Source organism: Aegilops tauschii, chromosome 1 (genome assembly GCF_002575655.3).
Source record: "Aegilops tauschii subsp. strangulata cultivar AL8/78 chromosome 1, Aet v6.0, whole genome shotgun sequence".
Taxonomy (NCBI): Eukaryota; Viridiplantae; Streptophyta; class Magnoliopsida; order Poales; family Poaceae; genus Aegilops; species Aegilops tauschii.
Window position 1 is genome coordinate 309,354,350 of NC_053035.3, and position 25,501 is coordinate 309,379,850.

The 25,501-nt window shown below is 49.7% G+C and overlaps 3 protein-coding genes and 1 long non-coding RNA gene across 4 annotated transcripts; 1 reads left to right on the forward strand and 3 right to left on the reverse strand.

Annotated features, from left to right (window-relative positions):
• The first annotated feature begins 447 nt into the window (after nucleotides 1–447).
• LOC109766553 (U-box domain-containing protein 33-like) lies at nucleotides 448–4,029 on the forward strand. Its single transcript, XM_073496771.1, has 8 exons — nucleotides 448–683; nucleotides 974–1,095; nucleotides 1,208–1,329; nucleotides 1,454–1,558; nucleotides 1,735–2,116; nucleotides 2,216–2,632; nucleotides 2,746–3,465; nucleotides 3,714–4,029. The coding sequence occupies exons 1-8, from the start codon at nucleotides 455–457 to the stop codon at nucleotides 3,930–3,932; spliced, it is 2,316 nt and encodes a 771-aa protein (XP_073352872.1). The 5' UTR covers nucleotides 448–454; the 3' UTR covers nucleotides 3,933–4,029.
• A 2,694-nt stretch (nucleotides 4,030–6,723) lies between these two features.
• On the reverse strand, nucleotides 6,724–8,039 carry LOC109766557 (expansin-B9-like). The gene is made up of 3 exons (XM_020325340.2): nucleotides 7,862–8,039; nucleotides 7,675–7,784; nucleotides 6,724–7,577 (listed from the first exon to the last, which is right to left on the reverse strand). Exons 1-3 carry the CDS (start codon nucleotides 8,037–8,039, stop codon nucleotides 7,068–7,070), a joined length of 798 nt encoding a protein of 265 aa, XP_020180929.1. The 3' UTR covers nucleotides 6,724–7,067.
• Nucleotides 8,040–14,333: 6,294 nt separating this feature from the next.
• On the reverse strand, nucleotides 14,334–15,458 carry LOC120976809 (uncharacterized). Its single transcript, XR_005773246.3, has 3 exons — nucleotides 15,224–15,458; nucleotides 14,934–15,083; nucleotides 14,334–14,828 (listed from the first exon to the last, which is right to left on the reverse strand). It is a non-coding gene; the product is annotated as an uncharacterized lncRNA (long non-coding RNA).
• A 2,313-nt stretch (nucleotides 15,459–17,771) lies between these two features.
• Nucleotides 17,772–21,427, reverse strand: LOC109766555 (UDP-N-acetylmuramoyl-L-alanyl-D-glutamate--2,6-diaminopimelate ligase MurE homolog, chloroplastic). Its single transcript, XM_020325337.4, has 5 exons — nucleotides 19,519–21,427; nucleotides 19,249–19,365; nucleotides 18,978–19,153; nucleotides 18,377–18,522; nucleotides 17,772–18,013 (listed from the first exon to the last, which is right to left on the reverse strand). The coding sequence occupies exons 1-5, from the start codon at nucleotides 21,314–21,316 to the stop codon at nucleotides 17,995–17,997; spliced, it is 2,256 nt and encodes a 751-aa protein (XP_020180926.1). The 5' UTR covers nucleotides 21,317–21,427; the 3' UTR covers nucleotides 17,772–17,994.
• Nucleotides 21,428–25,501: the final 4,074 nt, after the last annotated feature.

Consider the following 25,501-nt stretch of genomic DNA (forward strand, 5'->3'; position numbering starts at 1 on the left):
GGCGTGTGGGCGAACTCTCTCACACACCGCACACGCGACTTGTCCTACGTGGCACACAAAATCAGCCAAAATGTGCCAAGATTCGTGCAGATTCTGTTAAACGGTGATGGAGGCGTGTGGTTGAGTTGACTAACGCCCACACGTGTGGACGTTAGTGTTTTGGTAAATCAAATGTGGCGAACCTGACCTGTTACGAGTTTGTAGTACTATATGAAAAAACTTGTGACACTGCGAAGGCGGAGGATACACGTTGCAAGTTTGGGAACTGGGACCCGCTTGCCAGCGGCAGCGAGCGGCTTTGCCCCGCGTGTACAGCCCTGGCTCATCCAGATTTCTCCTCCTGTTACGCGGATAGCTACCAGCGATTTTCTGTCGCGCGACTAACGCGCACGCGCGGGCTAGTATATAGGCCTAGCCTATGCGGAACGCCCGCGCCATTCTGCGAGCATCATCGATGGACACGGCGAGCCCGCGGAGCGACGGGGAGACCGCGGCGGCGGTGGCGGCCGAGGAGGAGGAGGAGGCCGTAAAGATCTACGTGGCGGTGCCGGAGCAGCACAAGGACGGCCGGCTCACGCTCGCATGGGCGCTCCGCAACCTCGCCGAACTGGCCCCGGCGGCTGCCGCCGACGTGGTGGTGGTGGTCGCGCACGTCCACGTGCCGGCGCAGACGATTCCAGTGAGTACGTACCGCCGCCGGTCGCTTCCTTCTCCTCCACCAGTGCCAGTGCGACCTCTGAGATCAATCCATAATATCTGATCGAGTTGGAGGTTTCTTCAGTAGAAATCGACCAAGTATCCAATCTCATACACCAAAAAAAAATAGAAAGATCAGTTCGTGATCGGCACAAGTCTGACTGAAATGCACAATTGCATTCTCGCGTCTGTTTTGTTGACTACATATTTTGTTTCTGATCAAATCGCAGTTAGTTAGTCATAGCTAATCTCTTCTGCGGTCTAATGGTTTTGGCAGTGGGAAGCAAGTTCCACCCAAGCAAGCTGAGAGCAGACCTGGTGAGCGTTTACAGGCAGAACGAAAGGAAAAAGATGGACAATCACCTGGACGAGTACACTCGCCAGTGCTCCAAGATGAAGGTGCAAACAGCCAAATCATCTTCATTTGTCAACCTTCCAGATTCCAGAATTAATCTGCAGGAACGCGAGGAGTAAGCACCAAACTAAATTGCCCTTCATATTTTCTTGTCAGATCAAGTGTGAGAAGCTTGTGGTCGAGAGTGAAGACGTCGTGAAGGGGATCACGGAGCTCGTTTCGCTGCACGGTGCGAGCAAGCTCGTCGTGGGAGCAGCCGCTGACAAGCACTTCTCTAGGTATATATATATATATATATATATATATGTGCGGCCATGGAGCACATATTTGTCAGATATTTTGTTTGTCTGTTAATCACATCAGAAACTAATGCACGTTTCAAATACATAACAAAAATTCCAGCAAAATGTTGGTGCCCAGGTCCAAGACAGCACTTGAAGTCATGCACAAGGCTCATCCTTCATGCAAGATTTGGTTTGTATGCAGGGAGCATCTCATAAGCATCAGGTACTACTATATAAGTAAGAATAAATAAGTAGCATCATGCACTTGATTTCTTCAGTTTTACATAACAGCTCAAGTAATTCAGGATTTATGAGGTTTTGACTTGTGAAGCTTTCAGATTCATGACTTTTTAGTTTGGCCCATAAATTCAAACCATCTTTCGTTCAAACTGTACGCAGGGAGGATCGTACTCTCAGAAGCCCGATACCAACTCCGGCTATTGTACCCGCACGTCGAAGCCCGATACCAGCTTCATCTATTGTATCCGCACGTCGAAACCGATATGCGAGCAGTAATAATGCAGTTGACAGCTTGATCCAGAGGTCCATGTCCGAGAAAGTATCGCCCTTATGGCTGCCTTGTCGGTCAGCGATACGAAGAACTCTTAGCATCCTCAGCATGGAGCACGTCTCTGTGGGCTCTTGGGACAGCAACCCAAGAGATAGCGTCCCGAGCTCGTGCCGCGAGGAGGCGTTGAGTGATTCTTCTAGCTCGTTCGAACTGCCTATAGACGACGTCTTCACGATCCATCACAACACTGCACCGTGCCAAGATGATCAGGTTGTTTGCTTTTTAACCAGTACTCCTACTACGCATGGATAAATTCAGGTGCATTTGTTTTTGACACATCGATGTAATGTAATGACTGATTAATTACAGGCCAAGAAAACCGAGAATGTGTCCAAGCAGAAGGAGGACATAGCCAAGGTAAAAGAGGACATACCACTGTCCAAGGAAGAGGTGGAGGCACTCAAACGCGAACGTGACAACGCCATCCGGAAGCTCTCCGAGGTGAGTGAAGCGAAGGCGGAACTGGAGCAGCGAGTCGTTGATCTCGAGGAGCGAACATCCCTCCTCGACTCGCAGCTCAGGCTCGCGGAGGAGACGCGCACCACGGGGCCAGGCTTGGATTTTGCATGGTGCAGCGAGTTCTCCCTGTCGGAGCTGCGGCAGGCGACGCGGAACTTTAGCGACGCCACCAAGGTCGGCGACGGTGTGTACAGAGGGGTGCTGCGCAACACCACGGTGGCGATCAAGATGCTCCACTCTCACAGCTCGTCACAGTTCCAGCAAGAGGTAAATTAGATTGTACCCCCTCGTGTAGTACTTGCCTGTGCATTTGTTTCAGTTCTTGAGAGCCAAGGGTCAAAAATGCTGAAGGCTGAACAGCTAGATGTTTAATGGTGCAGGTTGTTGTTGTAAGCAGAGTGAGGCACCCAAACCTGGTGACGCTGATGGGCTGTTGCCCGGAGGCATCAGCGCTGGTGTTGGAGTTCCTACCGAACGGGAGCCTGGAAGACCGCCTCGCCCGTCGAGACGACACGCCGCCACTGGCATGGCAGGCCCGCACGCGGATCATCGGCGAGGTGTGCTCCGCGCTCGTCTTCCTCCACTCGTGCGAGCCCCGCCCGGTCACCCACGGCGACCTCAACCCGGACAACATCCTCCTCGACGCCAACCTGGTCAGCAAGATCGGCGACTACGGCGCCTCTCGCCTCCCGACCATGACCAACCCCGGCAGCTCGCCGTACACGGACCCGGAACTCCTGATCACCGGGGAGCTGACGGCGGACTCTGACGTGTACTCCTTCGGCGTCATCGTGCTCCGGCTGGTCACGGGGCAGCCGGCGCTGGGCATCGCGAGGAAGGTGGAGGAGGCGCTGGAGAAGGGCGAGATGGAGGCGCTCGTGGACCGGTCGGCCGGGGAGTGGCCGTTCGCGCAGGCCGAGAAGCTCATGCTGCTCGGGCTGCAGTGCGCCGAGCTCAGCAGCCGCAGGCGCCCTGCGCGGATGAGCCAGGTGTGGAGGGTGGTCGAGCCCCTGGCGAAGGCGGCTTCCATGTCTGTCGCACCAGTGTCTCTTGTGCGTGAGAGCCACATGCCGTCCTACTTCATCTGCCCAATTTCTCAGGTATAATAATTGTTGAGTTGCCCAATTTTAAAGAGTGTATTGTCTTTTTTACATTACTTATACTTTTGTGGTTTCAAGTTTGCTTTTGTGCTTGGTGTAGTGGCCACCACAAAATACAGGTTTAGCCAATGTTTGTTTGAATATGACCAATTTTACTTGAATTTCATCGAATACAATTTGAATAATTTGTGCTGCATATGGGGAAAAAGCTGACATTTGTACCTCATTTCATTGGTACAAAATTGCAGGAGGTTATGAGGAACCCTCACACGGCTGCAGACGGCTACACCTACGAGGCGGAGGCGATCAAGGGGTGGCTCGATAGCGGGCATGAGACGTCCCCGATGACGAAGATGCCTCTCGCGCACCGTCATGTCACCCCGAGCTATGCTCTTCGCTCTGCCATACAGAATTATATGCAGCAGCATCAACAAAAGATGCCACCACGATCAGTCCGGTCAACTTGATGCATTCTTGACGTCAGAAGTTCACCGTTCTGTGTCCTTGCTTAGAAGTCAGCTCCACATTTGGTGTATATATTAGTACTACCTTGTTGTTTTTGGGTTTATGAGTTGCAAAATACGATCTACTGTGCATGTATTCAAACACAGATGAATTTTTGTTACATGATTATCATTGAATTGTAAGAATGCTAAACCTACAGAATATCCCCTAGAAACGTGATCTACCTATTAGTCCCACCCTGAATTCGAGCTAAAGCCTCCTAATTCTGAACTAGGGGAAAAGTATGGAGTATTACAGGCTAGCAACACAGATTTGTGTGCTGGCCAGCCCAGGTTCAAGCCTCGCCTCTACCTATTAATTTGAGCATAGTTCCTCCTATGCTCAACTCATTTTTTCTTCTAACTACATAAGTGTTCGTACGTTGCAATGGAGACATACATATTACTCCGTACATGATTCAACATCATTTATGTCTAACTCAATACAGTATTTGTAGAGATTCGACGTGATTGATTCCTTTTCTTAACGTTAATGGCCTGAATATTTATGTGTGCCTTATATGTGGTGTTGCCAAATATTGGTAGAGATTGACCATGATATGTGTGCCTGATATATGGTGTTACCAAATATTTGTAGAGGTTGATTAGAGATTGGCCGTGATTGGTTCCTTCCCATAAAGACATCACTAGATATACCAAAGATTGAGTGGCCGTGATTGGTTCCTTCCCATAAAGACATCACTAGATATACCAAAGATTGATTTGTTTCGACAGATAAAACCAGTTTAAATAGATCGATGGGGTAAAAGCGATTTAATAGTACATTGAAGGGGTAAAAGTCGGTGGAAGAGGATAGGCGTACGTGAAAGGTTGGACGAAGGGGTGGTGGGGAGAAAACTGATTGAAAGATAGAACCTTAGGTTCTTTTTAAGTAGTATAGAGATAGAGATTTTAAACTAAACCCTCCTAATTTCTCTCCAGGCCTTCAAGTTACCCTTAAATAACCCCCACCCCAAGGGAATCTTTCCATGAGTGTAGCATTGCACATCGAATTATTACACTACTACATGATGCGCCCTATAGAGGTTGGACTTCGAGTAGTCAGTTCGGCCAACCCTAGGTCTAGAGAGCCGACGTTGTCCTCCATGACTATACCTAGGTATTGGGTGATCGTAACTTCGCATGTCACACTCCACCACATTTTGCAGAGAGCCCTGCATGATGATGACCGATTTAGGCCCGACCGCCCGGGTATCTCTAGCATCATATGAGCATAACTTGGTAACACCAAGAACTCGGCATTGTATAGCCTCTTGAAATCGAACACCTCAAAGGAGCATAGTGAGAACATTTCAACTCTTGATTCCACCACAAAAGCACATAGTGAGAAAATTCCAGAAATGGAAGAACCATATGTTCTTGTCAGACCTTTGTTGAATAATTTAATAAATATGGTTTAGTGCATTTATTGATGAAGAGGTCGGGGGTTTCAACCTCCTTTTGAAAAAAATGTCGAATGCATATTAAAGACTTACAGAGAAGAAACACCACAACTTCTCCTAGGCTGATTGTGCAACCCCATTTCTTTAGCAATTTGAACTTTGAGAGTTCTCAAAAAGTGTTGGCTAGATTACTACCAGATGGTGCTATTTTTTGAAATTTAGCTGTTCAAAACCTTGATAAAGATAGAATGTCCTACAAGATGGTGCTATGTTTTAAATGTGTGCCCACACGAGGAAGCATCGAGTCCGGAATGATGATATACGAGATAGAGTTGGGGTAGCATCAATTGAAGAGAAGCTTGTCGAACATCATCCGAGATGGTTTGGGCATATTCAGCGCAGGCCTCCAGAAGCTCCAGTGCATAGCGGAAAGCTAAAGCGTGCGGAGAATGTCAAGAGAGGTTAGACCAAATTTGACATGGGAGGAGTCCGTAATGAGAGATCTGAAGGACAGGGGTGAGTGGAAACTTGTTATCCATGTGCCAGAACCATGAGTTGGTCGCGAGATCTTATGGGTTTTCCCTCTAGCCTACCCCAACTTGTTTGGTACTAAAGGCATTGTAAATTATTATTATTTTTGCGAACACACAAAAGGCTTGCGTGTTGATAAAGATAGAATATACTTATTTTTTTTCCTACATAGGCTCCAAACCATATCATCCGATAGAATTGGGAGATATAGTAGTACTAGTAGGAAAGAAAGAGCATGCAAATAGTTTGGTAACATTGAGGCTGATTGGAGATGTTCAAGTGATAGGAAGTTCTTGGTCAAGAAGAGCAATCTCCATCCTTCTGTCTCTAGGCTTGTCTACAACGCTATACTTCTATAGATAATTGCCCGTATGTATTTTATACACAATCATCATGATTACATACCAAAAATATACTTTAGCTGGCAATTGAATCAACACTTTCTTAAAAAGAAGTCAACACGTATTCACTTGCTAAATAAGACACGATTTCATTTGGTAAACCAATAAGATGTGTTTGGGTTTGAACGTAAAACTAGTGGGAAAAATCAGAGATGGAAGGGGAAAAAAGCAAAACAAAGAGGGGGAAGAGGAGAGGACGATGATATATAGTGAGCGAAACGCTGATGGGCGAAATATAAAACCTTACGTCTTTTTTTAAATATATAATATGAGAAGGTTAGTGTTTGCCGGACATCCCTTGAACACAGCTACAGAGTAGTAGTTGCGGCTTCAAAGCTTTGGTCGATGCTAGTCGTTCAACCCTAAACATAACCTAGTTGCACCTTGTGATTTGTGAATGAGGTAGGGGTGTAGCTCAATTTAGAATCAGGTGCGGCCATTGTTCCATACTTCTATGTCGTAAGACGGAGGAAAAAATGAAATGGCAATGACCGTCAGCAGATCACGACTGGTGATAAGAAATGGATCAAACTCAACTAAATTAGAACAAATATAATCGTAGGATCCTATGGAGTACAAAACTAGAATCCTAAACAAGATAAAAGCACGCCGTGCACATGAATCTACGTACATGATTTTAGTTTATGTGGCTACTAAAAAAAACTGAGGCTATGTGGCTAGTAAATGCAATAGCCAAAAAGAAAGCCTAAACAAAAGAGGATTGGAACTGGGCTAAATGGATCTGAGGCATTGAGTTGCAGGCTCTAGAACTGGACACTTGACGGGTAGACGGTGTCGGCCTTCCAGTTGGCGGGGATGACGTCCTTGGCGATGAGCTTCTTGCCGGACTCGCTGGTGACGCGGATGGAGAAGGGGGCCTTGAGCGGCTTGGCGCCGTCCCACCTCCAGATGGCGCCCCACGACAAGGTCAGCGGTATCCACGCGGGCGACTTGCTCTCCTGGATGTCCATCTGCACGACGTCGCCGTCGTCGGAGACGAACTTGACGAGCACGGCCAGGTAGTTGGGGTTGGAGCCCTTCTCGACGTGGAAGGTGATCTTGGTGCCGGGCGCGTACTTGCAGCGCACCCTCCTGAACTGCAGCTCCAGCTCCCCGAAGGACCGGAGCGTCTGCTCCTTCCCGGGCGGGGCCATGGCGCCGAAGGCCTTGCCGGAGAGGTCGATGTGGTACGGCGCGATGGGCTCGTAGTTCTTGTCGGTGATGAAGATGGTGATGGGCTTGTCGGAGCACGGCGAAGGCTTCTGGCACTTGATCTGCGACCGATCCACGTACGTACGTTTGCGTTCGCTCAGCCGATCAAGTAGAAACAGATCTAGTAAACGACATGGATGGAGTAGACGTAGTACGTACCTCGTAGCAGGAGCCGCATCCCTTGCCGTCCTTGAAGATGGGGACGTTGCCGCAGGCGATCATGCCGTTGTAGGGAGCCAGGTTCACGTCCTTGATCCCGCACGCGCCGCCTGCATGCACCTAGACGTAAGCACGGCCCCGTGCAAGATTGCGATCCAGGAAAACGGAATGCATGGATATTACGTACCGTTGTCTTTGGGGCCGGAGCCGGTGGGCTTGCCGTACCAGGTGGCCTTGGCGGAGAGCCACTGGTTGTTGTAGTTGGTGGTGATGTTGGGGCCCGGCGGTACCCTCGGGATGCACGCGCCGCCGGAGACCAGCGCCGCCAGGACGGCCGCCGCCAGGACGTAGGAGACGGAACCCATATCGACCGTGTCGATCGTGTTTGTTCTGACTTGTGAGTGTCAGTAGGTGGTGAAGGGCCGTGCGGCGGCGGGCGGTATTTGTAGGCGAAACGGATGGATCAGCGGCTGCGTCAGCGCGCGCGCGCGGCGGCGGAGCGGCGACGGGATCGGCGGAGCGGCAGTTTGGTCATGCGTTGGTGCTGCGCATGCGCGCGCGACGACGACGACCGGTTCATAGCGAGTAGCTAGCTAAGGAAACCGACTCGCAGTTTATTCCCTTCTCGATCCGTAGATTCTGCATTTACAGTAGGAAACCGACTCGTAGTAAATATTGTGTCGCGGTAATGCACGCCAGGATGGATGGATTTACGCGATTCCTAGCTACTTTCCCGTGGCTTGAACATTATCCCATGCACTTATCATCAACGTGCAACAACGTGTCAGTGAACCCCCTGCATGTGGTAATACTCTCGCGATCGCGATCGATGCCATGCATGCGTGCGCGTGCGCGTGCGCTACACCGTCGATACAAAACGATCGGTGGGCACGGTCCAGCCGGGGGCTGGCTGCCTTCGGGATAGCTTGCCTTTTTTTTGAGGGTCTTGCTTTTTTCTAGGGATTCGGGATAGCTTTGCTAGTTTCAACATCTCGATCGGGAGGGAGTTAATTGGCAAGACGATTCGTTCGCTACATACTCCCTCCGGAAAGTTCATCTAAATTTTTTCAGATTTTCATTATATTAGAGCATCTACAGCCGGGTACAGCAAATCTGACCGCTAAAACGCCGGAAGCGTCCGCGGACACATGACCGGTCACACCTTAAATAGTCTCTTCCACACGGATACCTCAATTAAGAAAGCTCAAATCCATACTATTACATGTAACGTGAGACCTAATTTAAGGGGAGCTCGACCGGCTCCACCGTGTCCATGACCGATGGCCGGCTGCACCCCTCGAAGTGTTGCTCCGGTCGCCAGCGAGATAGAGTAGGACATGGGACACGCACCGGCTCACGGGACTCAAGGCGCCATCGTATCCCGTGCCCTACTCTTCCACGTCGGAGTACGGAGCCTTCACAGTGCCGATGGACGTGAGATCGATGATATGGATCCGTCATGGGAGGAGCCGGCGACGTCCACCATGACGGGGTTGCGGCGCCCGGACTGGCCATGCACCATATGAGGCGTCGGATAATGCGACTCCGCCTCGCCAACGTCCACCGCCGCGAGGGTTGCCGCCGCCTCCCACGCCCGCTGCCTCGCACGGAGGGCATGCCGCACCATATTTGCGTTGGACGACGCCCATGTGTTCCCCTCCGCCTTGGCACGCCAAGGAAGCGGTTGCACATCCGTCGCCGCCTTCGGATGCCAGACAGATCACACCGCCTCCAATGAGACAGCAACAACACACTTCGCGTCGGATCCATGCGCCATTTAGGTGGATGCAATGGATTCCTAGCGGAAGGAGTCCAAGCACTGTCGTCAGGCGGCCTCTTCCCGGGAGTGGCAGAGCGCAAGGCGGGCGATCATCTCCTCGGAGCCGCGTGGGACGAGCTTTGGATCAATGGATCAGGAGGTTTAGGACTCAGATCCGCTGCCTGTCATGTCAGAGAAGGCCGGAGATCACCGGACCGGAGCTTGGGTGGTGGAGTGGACTGGAGGGGAGTGGAGTGGAGTGGCTAGGGTTTGGTCCAGAGGGCGAATGAGGATGAATATATGTGGGGTCAGGTGGGCCAGTGTGGCCGGGTCCGACGTGGCGGATGCGCCCGGTCGCGTCCGGACCACCTCATATTCGTCTCATATTTGGACTGGATATGAGGGGTGCCAGTCAGCCCAGGCGTTTGAGGTCGGTTTGAGGCTCCCATCTGGATCGGGTTTGTTTTACCTATCAGTGATCGGGTCGTCCGCCCGGGCGTTTGAGGGGAAATTGAGGAGCCCGTTGTAAATGCTCTTAGAGCATGGTTAATAATACAGGCAACGGTCAGCTATAAAGAATTGCCATGTCATCTAGAGCCAATTTCATAGTCAGCATGTACAATAGTAAGTTTTAAATATGTACTACTTTATTAGTAGTTGGCCCACCTTACAACCTCACAAAGCGTCTTGAGGCTCGTGTTGCAGCTGGTTACTACCAAGAGTCCGCTTCTTTTCTCTCTCTCCTCTTCTCTCTCCTCCAACTAATCAAAGATATACTAATATTCTAGTCTTATAGCCTGCTTATGTCACCTTACTGTACTTGCTCTTAGACTCACTTTCAGTCCAGTTAAGTTAAAGTGCTCTAAATCCTATTTAATTCCTAGACACGAGAGGGAGGGAATTAGTGGCCATGCATGCATCTTATTGATGCATGTCCAATTAGAAGGAGGGTGTTACACTTTTTGCTTCGGGGGTTCGAACATGTTAGAAATATTTTATTGGGATGCTTTGTATTCACAAAACTCATGCCATCCATTCACCATTTAGTGTTGATGAGATTTCAAATTTGAGCCCAACCGGAATGAGGGAGTATATGGGTTGTTGGCTAATTCCTTTTTGTCGTCCAATTCCAAGGAAAGAAGAGAGGCCAGTGAACTTTGTCAACAAGCATGTGATGTGATGATCTCATCTCATGGCAGATAGTTGCATCTAGGGCAGAACATATACCAAGAAACGAACAAACATGTACTCCCAATGCACCACACCGTTTTCGGTTGTTCGATAAAAAACGATGGTAGATTGAGGAAAACTCGAGGCTGTGAACATATTTTGCAAACAAGACATTTATTTCGTCAAAATCAACCTGCAGTTTAGCTTGCACAGTGATTTCACCGCATTGGATTGATTTCATTGAAACACAAGTGCTTCAATAATAGTGAGCCAAACTATGATGGAAGGTGGGTTGATTTCATCAAAATCCGAGGTCCATTTGTGAATTAGCCAACAACCGATATATAGTCAAATTGTGTCCGTTGGTTTTCCTCCAAAGACCCAGAATCACCTTGTGCATTGGGTGCACATATTCCTTCGTTTCACATGATATGTTCTTTCATCTGGGGAGCGCGTATGCCATCTTGGGCGATGCATAGTTTTGTTGCAATTGGCTATGCAGATGTGCATAACTATGGGTGAAGCGCTGCTCAAAAACACAAATACACAGGCTTGTAAGAATATTTCTATGTGGCCAATGTAAATTATAGTGAGATTTTAATTAAGAGTTCTAGTATGATGGTTGCTAGAAATAAAGGTTTAAAATCTGGGTTTTAATCCCCTCTTTTCTCCCTCTATTAACTTCCATAATTACGTATATGTGTGTACGTTGCAAAGTAACATGCTTTAGTGCAAAGTACATGCACTGACCAATCAAAAATAAGTGCATGGATCGGTGTACTAGTTTGGTCGCTGCATGTGAAGATATGAACTGATGTAACCTGTGCATCTGCGTTTGCCAGGACATAGCGATGCGGTGTAACGGGGAGTATTACATATTAGTATCATGCATATGACAATAATGTATGATATTATTTTTATAATGCATAGTATCATAGGTTAGTATCTTAAGTTGTCTTATTAATTGTCATGCATGATACAAAGTAGTACAACATTTATTATGATACGGTATTATAATATGATAGTACATCTTTTTTTATTTAATTGTGTGTCACATCATCCAAAAAAATTAGCTGGCATGCATGATACCGCTTATGATACTTTCATTATGACCAGCCTAATAAAACCACGCGTCCACCACCGTCTCAAGCACTACGTTCGCTTGGAGCGCCGCTCGCTGGAAGGACACGTCCGCTAGATGCATCCCCTCACTAACTATGAATAGGCTATCCCGTTGTCTGTTTTGAGATACTGTTCGGCGCACAAATATCGCATTACTTGGTGCAACTAAGCAACTCTTTTCTGCGGGAACTATGAATAGGCTATCCCGCAACTAAGCAACTCTGTCGCAATAAAGTACAAACACACGCATATGTTGTACGGCTGGTTCTTCATCCATCGGAGGAACTTGTCAAGTAAAGAGGCAGAGACAAGAAGAAAGTTCGACGACCGAATTAACTTTGTAAGGCTTCATGATGGAACAAGCTATACTCGGATCATGAATAGAAAAATCTCATTGTGTGTTATTGTTGAATCAATTGTATTGCAAAAGTTCGGCACTCAAAAATAATTTGCTTACATGCACATGCATACACGTTATCTAGTAAAAAGCTATGATTCTTCTAGTACTAGTACATGTTAACACGGGATGAACCTTAATAAACACCGTAGATGGACCTAAATTAAGTCGGAGTGCTTACTAACGTTTCTCAAACACACCCATCATCACTCATGAACCTTAACGACACTGGCGGAGCTCCAACAAGAATTGAGAGGGGGCTAAATGAATATTAAATAAAGTTGAGGAGGCTAATCTGGTGTATTATGTCAAATTTGACCCAAATATTGTTAAATATTACATGCTTACATAAAGAAAGAAATTTGGTTGGAGGGCACGCCCCTCTTTGGCCCTCACTAAGCTCCAGCTCTGCTTAACGCGGCATCAGCTAACAAGTCTACATACTTGACACCACGGGATTGAAACTAATTAAGTTTTTTCTTGCCTTTTCACTCATTCCGTTGGGCCCTTTGTTCGAGCAGGAAACATTAAGTGTTTTGGTTTAAAATTTAATCTGTCGAAAAAGGGTTTCCCCCCGCTTTGTATACAAAGCAATCAACCGAACCATACATGGATAGGTGCTGGGACGGAAGCAGCACAGTCACGCCCAAAAGAAACGACAGAGAAAAGCAAAAGAAAAAATGCCGACAACGGCGGATCAACAAAAACGAAGAAGCCTCGCAATCGCAGCGCCCACCAGGATCTTCCACTAGACTCCAGGACTCCGAAGCGCTGGCACCTATCAACACCTCCAAGAAGGACCGTGACGATGACGACGCTGCTGCCAAGGGTTTCCCCCTGTACACGACGAGGCGAGAGGAAGGGTAGCCCCGACGCCCTCCCGGAAAGTCAGGTGGCACCCACAGGCGCCACCGCGCCGGTGTTGGCCATGCCGACAGGGGTTTCCCCCGATCCCAACCCACACCTCGGGCGCCCCGGAGCCTGCCACCAAACCAACCACCACCGTGCGCCAACGCGGTCATGAGGCCCCCACGCCGTCTCACCATAATTTAATCTGCGTAATCGCCTAACCTCTGCTGCCTCCAGAGAATTGGTTTCTCTCTTTTGTCTCTATAGCAGAACTTTATGCTTTCAGATGAGCAAGACTATCGCTTCCTCAACGGGGGACACGAGTTCTCAACAACAAAAAACTTATGCAATTCTTTCAGAAGACTAACGAAGACATGAATGCCAAACACATATGGCAGTCCAAGGTGCCAAATAAGATCAAGGTTTTCGCATGGTTGGTCTTCAAAGGAAGGCTAAATACAACGGTCGACCTTGCAAACAAGTCAAGGACTGCCCCAGATGTTCATCCAACGGAGGACACGGATCACCTTTTCATCTCATGTCCACTCGTAGATAGGATTTGGCAGTGCCTCAGCATCTACCTCCACTCCACCGACACATCACTTCTTTGGGATGCAACGACTCAACATGGCCTAGAAGACAGTGCATGGCCTTTTATCCTACCCTCGATTCTCTGGTGTATTTGGGACACCAGAAATGCAAAGGTTTGAACCTTGACTCTCACTCCTCCCTCACACACACACACACGCACGCACGCCCGCGCACGCACATGCACACGCACACGCACGCACACACGCGCACACACACACACACACACACACACACACACACACCGCGGTGATTCTAAAAGAAAATATACACCAAGGAAAAAATTAAAAACCAAAGAGGTGCGCGGTGGGAGGAAGAGACAAGGACATGGATGCTTGTCATGAGGTGGCATAAAATTCAACTTTTATACACCCATGTTCATTCCAACAGTACCTCCCCATCGATTTCTCAGATACTTTTCCTGACTCAATAGCAACCCACGGGTATTTAGCCAGTGGATAATAATTTTCAAGAGATAATAGCACTGTAAGCGAGCCTGCCTACCAAGTTCGCAGATGAACCAAAGTGTTTCTCTTCAAAATTTTGAGGTGGTGGGTCATCTTTTCCCTCCGCATGGAAGCTCATTACGTTCAACACCCAGCGATTCATGAACACCCAAGTGCCCAACCCCGTGAGCCTGTTTCATTACAAAATAGCGAGTGTAAGTTTCAAATTTTTACTTTTGTATAGGTGCGTGCGAAACCTCTAGCTAATGACAAAAAAAATCATGTTTCTCACTATAACAAAGTTGGCAACACTGATTTGAGCACATGTATATCAAGTCTTTATTCATCCATCGCCAAAACACAGATATCATGCAATTTGAGCACGCTATCCATTCGTCCATCATCACATTGCACAAGTACAACATGCAAACGTGTGTAGCACAAAGACGAGTTAATATTAGCACTAGTTCTTCCTTCCTGGTCCTCCGTAAGTGAATTTGCCTGCTGAAATTGGCGAGAGGGAGTAAAGCTTGACATCAGTGACATCGGTGGACAGATCATCGTCGATAAAGTTGCTCCTCCCATTCTCCATGATGACATGAATGTCTCGGATCAGCGCCGCATTGTCCCACTCAGCGCCGAAGGCTCCACTGCCCATTGGAGGAGGTGTGGTAGTCTTAGACTTGAGAGTATGGCCACCCAACACGACTTGAGTTGCTTTGTAGAAGAAGTCGTCAAATAGTGACGCCGGGAAGTAGGCGACCGGGATCGGGTCCTCGTCGTTTACACCAGCATGCAACCACCAGTTCCCGTTCAACTTGGTCTGTAATTTTTACATATTTCATGGAGAAAAAGACGAAGGCATTAGAGTTTTAACCATATATTCCAGGTGAGCGAACAACTTGCAAGTGAACACATACGTACGTACCCTGAACAGCTTAATGGTGATAGTTTGTTGTGTCCTGTTAACCTGGGCTACTGGGGCTATGACATCTCCGGGGAATATTGGAGACCCGCTCACAAGCTGGATACCAGGACAATCATAGTTGACACACCCTGTGCTCTGCCGGCTGTCTTTCTGCAATTACATTCATGTCATGATTTAATCACATCACAAGCTTACTAAAATCCTATTTCGGTGAAGAAAGAAGTCGGTGTACGTAGTTTGCGAGCTTTTAAGAATCATCCTCACAAGATCAATTTGGAGGACACACTTACCGTCCATGCCGTATAAAGGTAAGTTTGCGAGTCATTAAAGTAAGACGGCCACACCTACATATTTTTCGATGGATAAGTGAGAAAGGTTAAGTGCAGAAAAAACCATCGCAATAACGAGGCAAATCTACAGAGCAGAAGAAGGCAACTTACCGCCCATCCAACGGTTATTGCACTGACGTTCTTGCTAAAATCAGCCTCAAAGTTACTTATCGAAATTGCTGCCCCGCTCATTTGGCCATCTTTGAGATTGTGTCCATAGACATCCAGGGTGGCAGATACTCCGTAATATCCACTGTCATTGTCACTGTTTTTAATATAAACAGCCTCCTGAAATTAATACATGAAGCTACATTAGTCACTAAATATTCTCGCAAACAAATATTAGTTGCTAGATAGGGGGCCAAGCAAAGGAACTCACGTATGGCTGAACAGTGCCACCATGCTTGGGTGGGAGCTCAATGTATGGGAGCTGAAGATGAACGGAGCTCAGCGCACGCGATGAACTTGATGGTTTCGCTTCAATGCTGGCACCCGCATTTTCCTTCCAAGACATAATTAGGGCAGCATGTACTCGTCAGTGAATATTCTATTTGAAGCAGCGCGGAGGTTTCAGTTTACTGTTAGATTAACAGAGATCGTGTAGGTTTTAGTTAATTTGGACTAAAACCACGACACTTATTATTGAAAGGAGGGAGTATGAAGTTTGAATGAACTTTCAAAACAAGAAACAAGATGATGAAAACTAGAACAGCAATCTGCGGCTAGATGATGATAGGAGATGATATGTCCGGTGTATCTAAGACTGAACCGTAAGCAGATTCGTGCGATGTCTAGATCGACGCATGTAAAAAACAATGCCATTGCATATTTAAATTGACGAGGGGGGCACCACTGTTTTAGCTTTCACCTCCTGGTGATTGGTCTGATGAACTCGGCCTCCAAGGGTTTGATGTGCAAGAAGAACGCTGCATAAGAACAAGATGTGTAGTTCTAGATGAAGTCGAGACATGTTGGAGACAACAAATAGAGAACAATATTCTTCTGGCGCCGTAGAAGTATGTATGGCAACCTCTTTATATGGAGATCTCTTATATGGACGCCTCCATGCGACCGGTGTTGCCCCGATTGCGCCGCCCCCGCGGCAGCCCATAGTCAAAATCGGAATGAAAATATATATGGAAGATAATATGTTCAGAGATGAAATATATGGAATGTAATCCTCCTCCAAAAGATTTAATCTGTGGGGCGACGCCGATTGATTTCTTTGTTAAATGGAAAGAACCGATTCGCTCCTTTGTCCAACATTAAATGTGTACCATGCACACGCCACTTATTTTTCAAGGTGCCAAACATGATCGGAGGAGAAATGTGTACCCTCTGGATTGTAGCACACTTTATAAATTTTCGGAAACACGTGTGGGCGTTAGCCAACTCACCCACACGCATCCATCATCGTCCAGCGCTTTTTGCACAAATTTTGGCATGAAAAGTCTTTTTTTCTATGCCACGTAGGACAAGTTGTGTGTGTGGCGTGTGAGAAAGTTCGCCCGCACGTCGATTTTCTCTCCGCGGTCAACGGTTCGCCAGTCGGGGCGTGCGATGGAACTGCTGTCGTGCCCGCACGCCGCGCACCACTTCTGTTCCCCATCTCCCACGATTGCCCATTTTCTCATTTGCCATGTTTTTTAGGGGGTACATGGCAACTGCCCTTTTTGTGATTGTAAGCAGATGACAACTCTCTTTTACCCGAAACATGTTATTGTTTGCCACGTCTGTTTTGTAGCGCTACATGGCAACTGTCTAGTGTTAGTAGGTGGCAACTCCTAAAGATACCACCGTCGCCCACATGCCCGTCTCCTCTCCCACACACCATAAGCTATCAGTTGCCATATGTTTTTGCAGGGTACATGGCAACTGCCCTAGCGTGCTTCTAAGCAGATGGCAACTCTCTTTTTACCCGAAACATGTTTTTTGCCATGTTTTTTAGCGCTACATGGCAACTGTCCAGTGTTAGTAGGTGGCAACTCCTAAAGTTTTTCAAATCATGGTAACTGTAGTAGACCAGACCATACATGACAACAGCTGTAGTTGCCCAAAAATGGCATCCGACACTTGACTTAAGATGGCAACTGCAGTTGAGCAACCATGGCAACTGTAGTTGTCCGACATGACAACTATAGTTCAGCAACATGGCAACATGGCAACTGAAGAGGGTCCGGACCATGGCAATCGCATCGGGACACGTGGTTACTGACACGCGGGGCGTGTGGCTCGCAGGCGGGGAGGGGCGACGGCCGAGACGGGTCGTGCGGGCCGCGTGCTCGCTCGCCCGGACGTGCTCGTGTGGGGCGATCGCGCTGCACCGGGCGTGCAGGCTGTGGTTGCGCGCGCCCGGACGCGGTCGTGCGGACGGGGTCGTCTCCGTGCCACACAGGGCGTGCGGCACAACCACCCGATACACCACACGTGTGGCAGTTATCGGCGTCCTAAATTTTTTGCACATGAAGAACCCGGACATTTATTTGTCTATTTTTCATGAAAACTGACATTGGGGAAATTGCTTTTTTCCATTCCGGTGTGCCTTTAATGTACCGTAAAATAACTTACAATTTTCAAGGCCATCTACTTATCTACTCTCCAGCAATCATCAATGATGATCATAAGCTAGTTGTTTGTTAGCAGTCAGCAGCCGAGGTCAGAACCTTGAGCAAAAGCTGGATCAGATGGGCTAGTCTATCTTTCAGAAGCTCGGCCTCTTGGATACATCACAATCAGTGGCTTTCTGGTAACCTGTGGCAGCCAGAGAGAAGCAAGATCAGTAAATCAGTGGCTTTCATGTGAAACGACATTGCGGAAGAGGAAACCTGGCACAGCAGAATCTCTGATGCAATACAAATGCGGTCAGGGCAAGTTATGCAAAAAAAAAAATGAACATCACAAAATGCAAGGTAGATCACACGAATTGGACTGGAATTTATATCGTGTGATTCCTTTGGGTGTTTTGATGGAGGCTTGTGTTTTCTATAGGACATGAAAAAACAGAGGTAAGGCCAAAGTGTTAAGGCACAACCTTATGGCAACAAGCACATACTCATGAATCATGAGGGATGAAGCCCTGAGAACAGGGCAAAAGTGATTTAGAACGAAACGTACCGCCATGGAAACTCAGAGGTATCTATTCCAGACCGATGCAATTGATCAACGTATTGCAGTGCTTCTCGGCACTCTTCCCTGTCATCAAAGAACTCCTTCTTATCGCCTTCCATCTGATAAGTATCATTCCCTTTTCCAGTGACAACCTGAAGGATGAACCAAAGCAATCAGGAATAAGGATTAAGATGGGCCAACAGGTGGAAGATGGTCAGCAGTAAAAATGTAATACTCCCTCCGTCCCAAAATAACTGACTCAACTTTGTACTAACTTTACGGAGGGAGTAATGCTATCACCTAGAGGGTCAAGCCTTCTATCTCATAACATCAACGCAACTCCTTAGTTGTTCACTAGCACATTAAGTTCGCCGCAGATAGTAAAACATCAATCTACTTTCAAGCTTTCTAAGCATGTTCTACATTCTAATAGATTAGTGCATTTGGGGATTAGATCTTTGAAATCATTATAGCTGGAATCTGACAAGAACCAAGATCAGCTTCTGTAAACATTTTTACACAGGATCCTACGCAACATAGGATTATATGGTGACCATGGACAACAGCAAAGCTTTCCTTATAGTGAAGAAAATCATAGAAAACTTACAACAACATCGCCTTGCTCGCCCATTGCAACAGCAGCTCGCACCGCAACTCTTCTAATATCATGTAAGAAGAGTCTGTGACCATTTGGTAGGGGCGGGTAATAATCATTTGCACCATGCTTCAAGTATTCTTCCATGGTCCATCCTACACCAGACAACATATCGTCCAGGATATCCACTGCTCAGAATAGACAAAGAAATGTGTAAAACTTCAGCTCACTCATGTGTTTGATAACGTTAGGATCTCATAACCAAATATACTAAGAACCATACATGGATCTTCACTTGCTGGATTGTCGGATGTCAACATAACAACATCACTTTTCTCAGCGGCAATCTTCGTCATCATCGGCCTCTTCCCTCTTTCTTTCTCACCGCAACATCCAACAACTACAGAGAACAACATACCAGGAGGCTCAGTTTGAAATACCAAAACCGGAATAGAGAAAATATAGCAAAATGTACAGCAAATCAACAGTTTGAAACCAACATAACTTTGTGGAGGCAGTGTGTTAATGAGAACTATGAGAAAAAGTATCATACCAGTGACAATACGCCGTGGGCCTAGTTCCTTTACACTGTCAAGAAGCCTTGACAGAGCTTCCGGTGTCCTCGCATGGTCAATGATCACCCCAAAGGCTTGCTCCTCGTCAATTAGCTCACACCGGCCTGGGATTGCATCGACCTCTTCAATACCTTTCACTATGTCCTCCAATGGCGCACCCACTGCAACACCAACTGCCACAGTTGCAAGGATGTTGTAGATGTTGTCTCTTCCAAGCAGTCCAGAGGAAATTTCAAGGATTCCGTGCGGTGTCTGTACCAGAACCTCCGTCTCAAACAGGGAAAGCTGGTACTTGAGAGTGTGCACATCAGCCTTCTTGTTCTCAAATGAATATGTCACCACCGGGACACCATGCCCCCCTTGGGCGGCGAAGAATGGTGCGCTTGGATCATCGATGTTTACCACCTTACGGTGGCGCTCAGGGTCCACCATTCTGGAGAAAAGGGAGGCCATGCTGCTCATGTACCCCTCGTAAGTCATGACAGCCTCCAAATTGGCATGCCTAACATTGGTCAGCACAGCAATATCGTAATCTATCTCACTGTCCACACCTGATGGTAGCATCTCATCGGTGGTCGTCTCCAACACAACGGCTTCAGCGCCATTGTGCAACATCGTTGCCATCAGCTTCTGCACGGCCATTGAATCACCTGATGCAGCAGGTTGCGCATCCAGCTTGTTGCTGCCGAAGGCATAGGCTCCGAGAACGCCTACCATGCCAGTCCTGACACCCATGGCCTCGTACATTGCTTTGACGAGGTGGGACGTGGTGGTGACACCGTCTGTGCCCGTGATGCCTATAACGGCCATGTCCTTGGAGGGCCGTCGGTAGAGGCAGGCAGGGAGCACGCGGAGAGCGGCCGTGATGTCATCGACGATGACCAGTGCGCGACATGCCAGGGTGCCCTCGATGTCCACGTCCTGGTCGGCCACGACGGCAACGGCACCGCGCTTGTCAGCCTCGGTAAGCCCAGCAAGCCCGCTCTCTCCCACGCACACGAAGAGGTCCCCGGCCGCCACGAGGGTGGCGTCGCTCTGCACCCCCGAGAGCGCGACGTCCTGGTCGCCCGTCACCGCTACCGGGACCAGCTTGCTCTCGTCGAGGAGCTCGGCCAGCGTCATGCGGAAGGCGGGCTGCCGTATCCTGTCCCCCTCTAGGCCGAGCTCGTCCGCCACATCAAAGGCTTCGCCGTCTTCGTCGAGCGGCAAGCCCTCGTCGCCGTACTCCTCCTCGGCTTCCTCGTCCTCCTCGTCGGCCACGGACGCCACACTGAGGCCCTGCAGCCTCCGAATCTCGTCGAGGTCGATGGCCTCCTCGGGGGACAGCTCGTCGGCGGGGACGTCCACCTCGGGCGGCGGAGGCGGGGTCGGCTTAATGAGCCCGCGCCGCGTGAACTCCTCCCTCTTCTCGGCAATAGCGCGGTCGATCTCGTCGAAGAACTCGTCGTCGGGGTCATAGCTCCCGCCGGCGGGGGCCGGGGGAGGGGACGAGAAGAGCGGGTGGTCGGCGGTGACCTCCGGCTGGTCGGCCTGCTGCCGTTTGCGCGCTCGCTCCACGTGGCGCGCGAGCTGGTCGTACCGGTTGAGGCCGTGGGACGAGTCCTCGGCGGCCTCGGGGGGCTCGTCGTCCGCGGTGGGCGGCCGGAAGCGGCGACCCGCGGCGAGGCGGAGAGGGGCCCGGCGCGGGGGCTGGGGTGCTAGGGCTCGGGGCGGTGGGCGGGAGGTGGAGGGGAAGGGGAAGGGGAGGTGGAAGGCGAGGTGCGGCGCCGTGGCCATGGGAGACGAGACTGTGGGGGTTATCGTTGCTAACGACAGGAATGGTGGGAGGTTTAGGATTGGGGAAGACGGGGATGAGCCGATGAGGTGCGGTGTTGCTTCGGGCCGGATTGGTGGGCTGACTTTTGAATTTCCTCCGCCCGGCTGAGCAAATAAATGAACGAAGCTACTCCCTTCCATCACCTCAAAAAAAAAAAAAAAAAAGCTACTCCCTTCCATTACTCAAAAAAATTGCAAGTTCTAAAAAAAACTCCAAAAATTGCCTCACAAAAATTTACTCAAACAATTGTCTCAAAAAAAACTACTCAAAGATTCGAGTATAATTTAACTCAAAAAGAAACTACTCCCCCATTCCACGCTCTTCAAAATCCAATTGTAACTACGTAGCGTGCTAAGAGTCAAGCATTAGTGTCCTTAGTCCAATAGTAGTATATATTTTTGTGACTCAAAAAGTATATCATTGAACAAATTTGACGGTATAATTTTTTATCAAATATAATGCATATTTGGTTAGTCTAATTTATAGTCAAAATTGAGGTGTGTGCATTGGAATGGAAGGAATACAAATTATGGGTTAGTCGAACCGGCTCTTGCTTCCTGGTACGAGTGAATTGCATGTTTTACCGCCTAATTTAGGGTCCTACAAACTTCCAGAGCTTCTTGTTTGAGGTACTGCAAAAATATGTTATCGGTGTACTAAAGTTTGGGCTCTTTAGCACCCCATACTCGTGCACGGCCAGTTGTAGCCACCCACGCGGCAAGGCCTGAAGGGTGCGATCAAAAACAAGATACAAGACAAAGAAAAACAGCCAAGTCAGAGAACAGAGGACGAGTTGGATCCCCGGCAAGGTCCTTGCCGGGGCGACTTACAGAGCACCAACCAGAGCACCACCCTTGTGGTTGAACAATGTTAAGGCCAGAATCCAAGGGCGGGCGCGTAGTGGCGTGCAGATCTTTGTAAAGGCCAGAAGATGAGACGTCGGCGAGATCCCTGTCGAGGACGCCCACGAGGCCCCGGCAAGATCCCTGTCGAGGACGCCCACGAGGCCCCGACAAGATCCTTGTCGAGGACACTCACGAGGCCCCGGCAAGATCCTTGCCGGGGACATCAGCAAGACCGTGGCCAGACTCGGCTGCCCAGTCACCACTCCAGTGCGGGGGCTGACCTGCCAGCCTAGCAAGCACCTGCGTGGTGACATGCCGATCTTCGTGAAGACCCTGCCACCTCTCCAGCGCAGCAGCTGACCAGCCAACTTGGCACGGCATGCCTCTTCGGCATGGACGCGTGTCAAAACGGGGCGAGGCGGCAACGGACGGGACGGGCTCTCTTCCCATCCCCAATAAAGCTAGAGGGCACGTAAGCAGCGCATTTAATGCGTTTGTCCTTAGATGACCAAGATAAGCATGTGTACTGTAGCGGTTTACAGCTCCTGCATACACTGTAGTTACTTTACACCTCCTGTATGCCACTGTGGCAGCCCCTTGGTCATATAAAAGGAGGCCCACGGCGTACTGGAGGGGGATTCGGCTTTTTGGACCTCTCGGCCCAGCTTGCATGCGCAGCAACGAGCCGAAGCTCAAGAACACTCAATACACAATCAAGCAGGACTAGCGTTTTACGCATCTCTGCGGCCCGAACCTGGGTAAAGACCCATGGTGTTGATCACTACATCTGCTCTTTGCTTAGCCCTGTTCCCTGCCAAACCGTAGAAGGGATCCCCGTGGTCCCATAGGTGTCGTTTCCCCGACATCTTTGGAGCGCCAGGTAGAGGGACAGAGCTTTGAAAACCTGATCTAGCGATTAGCACGTCGTTTCATCAATCACCAGGGCTCCCAAGAAGAAGGGGATCACGACGATTAGTCCGTCTGGAGCCGTGCTGCCTATGGGCGGCGCGACGACCTCCAAGGCATCCCCGCCGGCGTCCACGCTGCGGTCCTCCCAGGTCGTGCGCGACAAGCAATGCCGCGACGTTGGTGACCCCGGACGCCGCCGCGGGAAGGGCCACAGCATCATTCCCGAGATGCACAAGGCCAGCAAGCACTAATGAGCAGCCAAGGCTCTGTATTCCTATTTTCTCTTCTTTCCTTTCCACAAAGGACAGAAGGTTCCCTTGCGCGCAAGTTTGCCGGGGGGAATGGAGAGTGTGGACGCCAACAGGTGACGCCAACAGCTTGCGAAGAAGAATACAGCAGCGAAAAGCTAAGTCACGAGACTTTGAGCAAAAAAAATTAATATCAGGTTTATTTTCCTCGAATGGTCTCGGTTCTTGTATAAGGAAAACCTGCACGCAAAGGAACCTCGTCGGATTTGGTTGCGCCCTTGCTCCATTTCGAGTCCGCTCAACGGCTCAAGTGACTGCACTAGAAACGGCAAGGTGCCTTGCCGGCAGCGGCACCCCCAGCAGGCTGCTAAGGATCCGTCCTCAAAGCGCTCGCGGCTAGGGTGCGCGCACCGGCAAGCCTTTCCCAGTAATGCGTAGGGTGTGTACCATGCAAAGGGGGATCAAACAAGGAAGATAGCATGCATTCAGTTCAAAACATAGCAAGTTATATTACATAAATAGTTGTCGCAGTTCTAACTTAAGTGGAATTGTTTCTGGGATACGGGTCAACGGTGGCAAGAAGAAGCAGGGCGCCTAGTCCCGGCGCTGGCCTTCCACCCTCTTGACGTCGTCAATCAGGTTGACGACGGGCGCGACAAGCTCCTCAAGCGCCATGCGGTCCGCACCCGCCGGCAAGCTGTCTTGGTTGAGGTCAATGCCGGGGTTCCTGTACGCCACCTTGGTGAGCACCTTGAGAAGGGCGCCCCGGCAAATCCTCCTGGACTCGTTGGCCAGGTGGGTTGCTCGGCGGTCATGGAGCAGCTGCAAGGCGTCAAGGACGACCTCGAAGAACATGGTCACCCTATCCCGCGGTCATGGGAGAACCTGATATTCGGCAGGCCCATGGTGGATAGCTACATGGTGAGCTTCTCCGAGACGTCGACGAGGCGCTCGGTCCAGATCTTCATGCTGCCCACGAAGTCGTTGTGCTCGGCGGCAGCGCTCTGGAGCAGTAGCCTCTCATCCTCGAGGCTCTTGGCCAGGGTCTTCTCGCGAGCCCTGCTGCCCGCAAGGGTCTCCTCCAGGGTGGACAGCTTCAGCTTCAGATCGGCAATGGAATCGTTGGCCCCGGAGAGCAGCTCGTTCTTTTCGGATAAGGAGACCTGCAAGCCCGCCAAGGTGTCGATGGTCTTGTACCTGTCACTCTTGATCGTCGCGACCTCCTTGCTGTGCTTCTCTAGCTCCGCCCCCAGCTCCTCCACCTTGCCGGCCAGCTCGCTCTTGGCGGCCTCTGCCGCTTCAGCAGCGTCGACGACCTCCTTCAGTTTGCCGGCGTGATCCAGGACCAGAGCGGCTGTCGAATTCGGGGTTCCGCAGACCCTTGAGAGGTTCGAACTCTGGGGTGCGCACGAAGGATTCTCTCTCCCCAGCCTGCCTACCCAACGATTCCACGACCTAGCTCGATGAACCCGAAGAACACGAGACACAGAGATTTATACTTGTCCGGGCCACCGCGTGGTGTAATACCCTACTCCAGTGTGGTGGTGGATTTCCTCGAGGGCTGAGGACGAACTAGTACAGTGGATGAACAGCCTCCGGAGGAGAGGTGTTCTTGAGCTCGACGAGCTGGTGAGTGTGAGGGTGGTCTGAATGATCCGTCCAAGATCAATTGCCTCCTATGGTGGTAGCTAGTCCTATTTATAGAGGCCCTGGTCCTCTTCCCAAATGTAGGCGGGAAGGGATCCCACAATGGCCAATTTTGAAGGGAGACAACTAGTACAAGCTATCCTGACAAAAGGTGGTCTTCGCCTGCCAAAGGCTCTGGTGGTGACGCTGCTGTGGGCTCCGTGATGACCTCCGTCTTGCCGTCCTGCTGGTCTTGGTCTCGTTGCACCGATAAGGAAATCTTCGCATGATGCCTCGGGACTCCTCGCCTGCGCTTGCCTCTTTAGCACCAAAGAGGAAACTGGCACACTGCGCCCGCTGGCGCCCGCCTGGCCTTGGTCGTCATGGCTCACGTCATGTGAACCTTGCGAGGTGCCCCTGCATAGATATCTCCGCTCCTCGGGAGCCAGCCTAGCGAGGCCGCCCCCAGGGAGGTCTTGAGTTGTTGCTGCCAAAGCTGGGCCGTACCGGGCCGTTG